Source organism: Chiloscyllium plagiosum, chromosome 11, assembly GCF_004010195.1.
Source record: "Chiloscyllium plagiosum isolate BGI_BamShark_2017 chromosome 11, ASM401019v2, whole genome shotgun sequence".
NCBI classification, from domain to species: domain Eukaryota; kingdom Metazoa; phylum Chordata; class Chondrichthyes; order Orectolobiformes; family Hemiscylliidae; genus Chiloscyllium; species Chiloscyllium plagiosum.
The window spans coordinates 85,713,198-85,715,243 of NC_057720.1; the positions used below are offsets into that span (position 1 = coordinate 85,713,198).

Genomic DNA, 2,046 nt, shown 5'->3' on the forward strand with positions numbered 1-2,046 from the left:
ATCGAATCAGATTGACTTGTTTTTGTTGATGATGGTCGACATCCCCCCCCAGGTCAGTTCCACAGTCTTTTCGGAAATGCGTTTGGCCCCACAGTCCGTCCCAAGAGGAGCTTCCCCCCCAACCCCACTCCGCTGTCACGGGTCATTTTCCGCAGGTTCTCTCTCTCTCTCTCTCTCTCTGACCCACCCACCCAGCCAGCGGGGCGGAAACGAACACTGCGCTGCTGCAGGCTGGGGAAGCTCACTTTGTCCCTGCGGGACTCTCAGGGGTTTGGGGGGGTGGGTGGTGGGTGAGGTGAGGAGAGGATTCTGTGGGTCCGCCAGCCCTGACCGGCAGCAGCATGGATCACCAGCTGGAAGGTGAATTGGCAAAAACGAGAGCGTTGAGTGAGGTCGGTTGTCGGAGGCTGTTCGCATTGTGAGAGTTTTGGAGGGAGCGGCTCAGCTCACGGATTTGTTAGGGCGCAGTGCAATGTGTGCACCGGAGGTGGATTTGCCAGGACCTCCGAAGTTTAACAAAAAAAAGCTAAAGAACAGAACCTCAGTTCTGAAAATTTGAAAGTGACTGCTCCTCACGAGGTTTAAAAATCCACCCTGCCACCCTCCTGTGTTTGGATACTGGGAGCAGCCCTGCGTTCCGTGATAAATTTAGAATATTGGCTTCACTGGCTGCGTGTTTAGTTTGTTAGCTCATTGAGGTCAGCTTACACACTAAGGAAAACGAAACCGTGTTTTCATCTATAATCTAAATAACCTTATTTTACATTTGACCATTAGTTGAGTGTATTTTTTTGTAAATGTGGAAAAATATACACATATATATGTCAGTTGTAAATTGATTAGGATTGAGCTGCAAATGTTACAAGTTTTGCTTGCATCGTTAGAGTTTTGACAGTGTTTACACTGTTCTATTTTGGATGATAAAACCGTCTCATTAGGCAAGGCAGTGCCAGTCAGACTTTCCTTTCAGTCTCTATTCCATTCTTCCAGGTTCTCCATCATATCTGTTCTGATGGTACAAGCTTCTAAAAGAGGTCCTCCAAAATGTCCTCCTTCTTCAACCAAGATTCCCCACTCTGTTGACAAGGTCCTCAGTTGTGTCAGACCCATCTCCTTCACCAGCATCCATATCCAAAGGATCATTAGCAATAATTTCTGCCACCGCCAGATGCGTATTCCCCTCTCCTCCCTTAAAAAGCCTTCCACAGGGACTGTTCTCTCTGGGACATCTTTATTAGCTCCTCATCTACTCCCAACACCTTCTCATACCCCCACAGCACCTTCCCATACAATCGCAGAAGGTGCAACACCTGCCAGTTTATATCCTCCTCACTGTCCAAAGCCCCAGATACACCTTCCAGGTGAAGCAGCAATTTACCTGCACTTCTTTCAACCTAGTTTACTGCGTTCGCTGCTCACAATGTAGTCTGGTCTATATTGGAGAGACAAAACACAGACTGGGCAACTGCTGTGTGGAACACCTACATTCTGTCTACAAAAAATGAGCCTGAGCTTCCTGCCGCCTGACACTTCAACACAGCACTCTGTTCCCTCAAAGTTTGTGTGAAGATTTGTAGCTCGGGTGCTCGTTGTTGTGGTTCTGTTCGCCGAGCTGGAAGTTTTTGTTGCAAACGTTTCGTCCCCTGGCTAGGCGACATCATCAGTGCTTGGGAGCCTCCTGCAAAGCGCTTCTTTGATGTTTCCTCTGGTGTTTAGAGTGGTCTGTCCCTGCCGCTTCCGGTTGTCAGTTTCAGCTGTCCGCTGTAGTGGTTGGTATATTGGGTCCAGGTCGATGTGTTTGTTGATGGAGTTTGTGGATGAATGCCATGCCTCTAGGAATTCCCTGGCTGTTCTCTGTCTGGCTTGCCCTATGATAGTAGTGTTGTCCCAGTCGAATTAAATGCCTAAAACTAGGGGGCATGCATTCAAGGTGAGAGGGGGAAAGCTCAAAGGAGATAGAATCATAAAATCCTTAACAGTGTGCAAACAGGCCATTTGGCCCAACAAGTCCAATCTGACCCTCCAAAGAGTAACCCACCCAGACCC

General features: G+C 48.3%; 1 protein-coding gene across 5 annotated transcripts in view; it reads left to right on the forward strand.

Annotated features, from left to right (window-relative positions):
• The first annotated feature begins 267 nt into the window (after nucleotides 1-267).
• LOC122554645 (torsin-1A-interacting protein 2-like) overlaps nucleotides 268-2,046 on the forward strand; it is a 36,156-nt gene continuing 34,377 nt past the window's right edge. For 2 of the 5 annotated variants that reach the window (XM_043700002.1, XM_043700000.1), the window contains exon 1: nucleotides 269-360. In XM_043700002.1, coding sequence (XP_043555937.1) covers nucleotides 342-360 — 19 coding nt within the window. In that variant the 5' untranslated portion in view covers nucleotides 269-341. Of the gene's footprint in view, nucleotides 361-2,046 lie in introns of all 5 variants that reach the window. The other 3 variants (XM_043700003.1, XM_043699999.1, XM_043700001.1) reach the window with 3 other exon arrangements.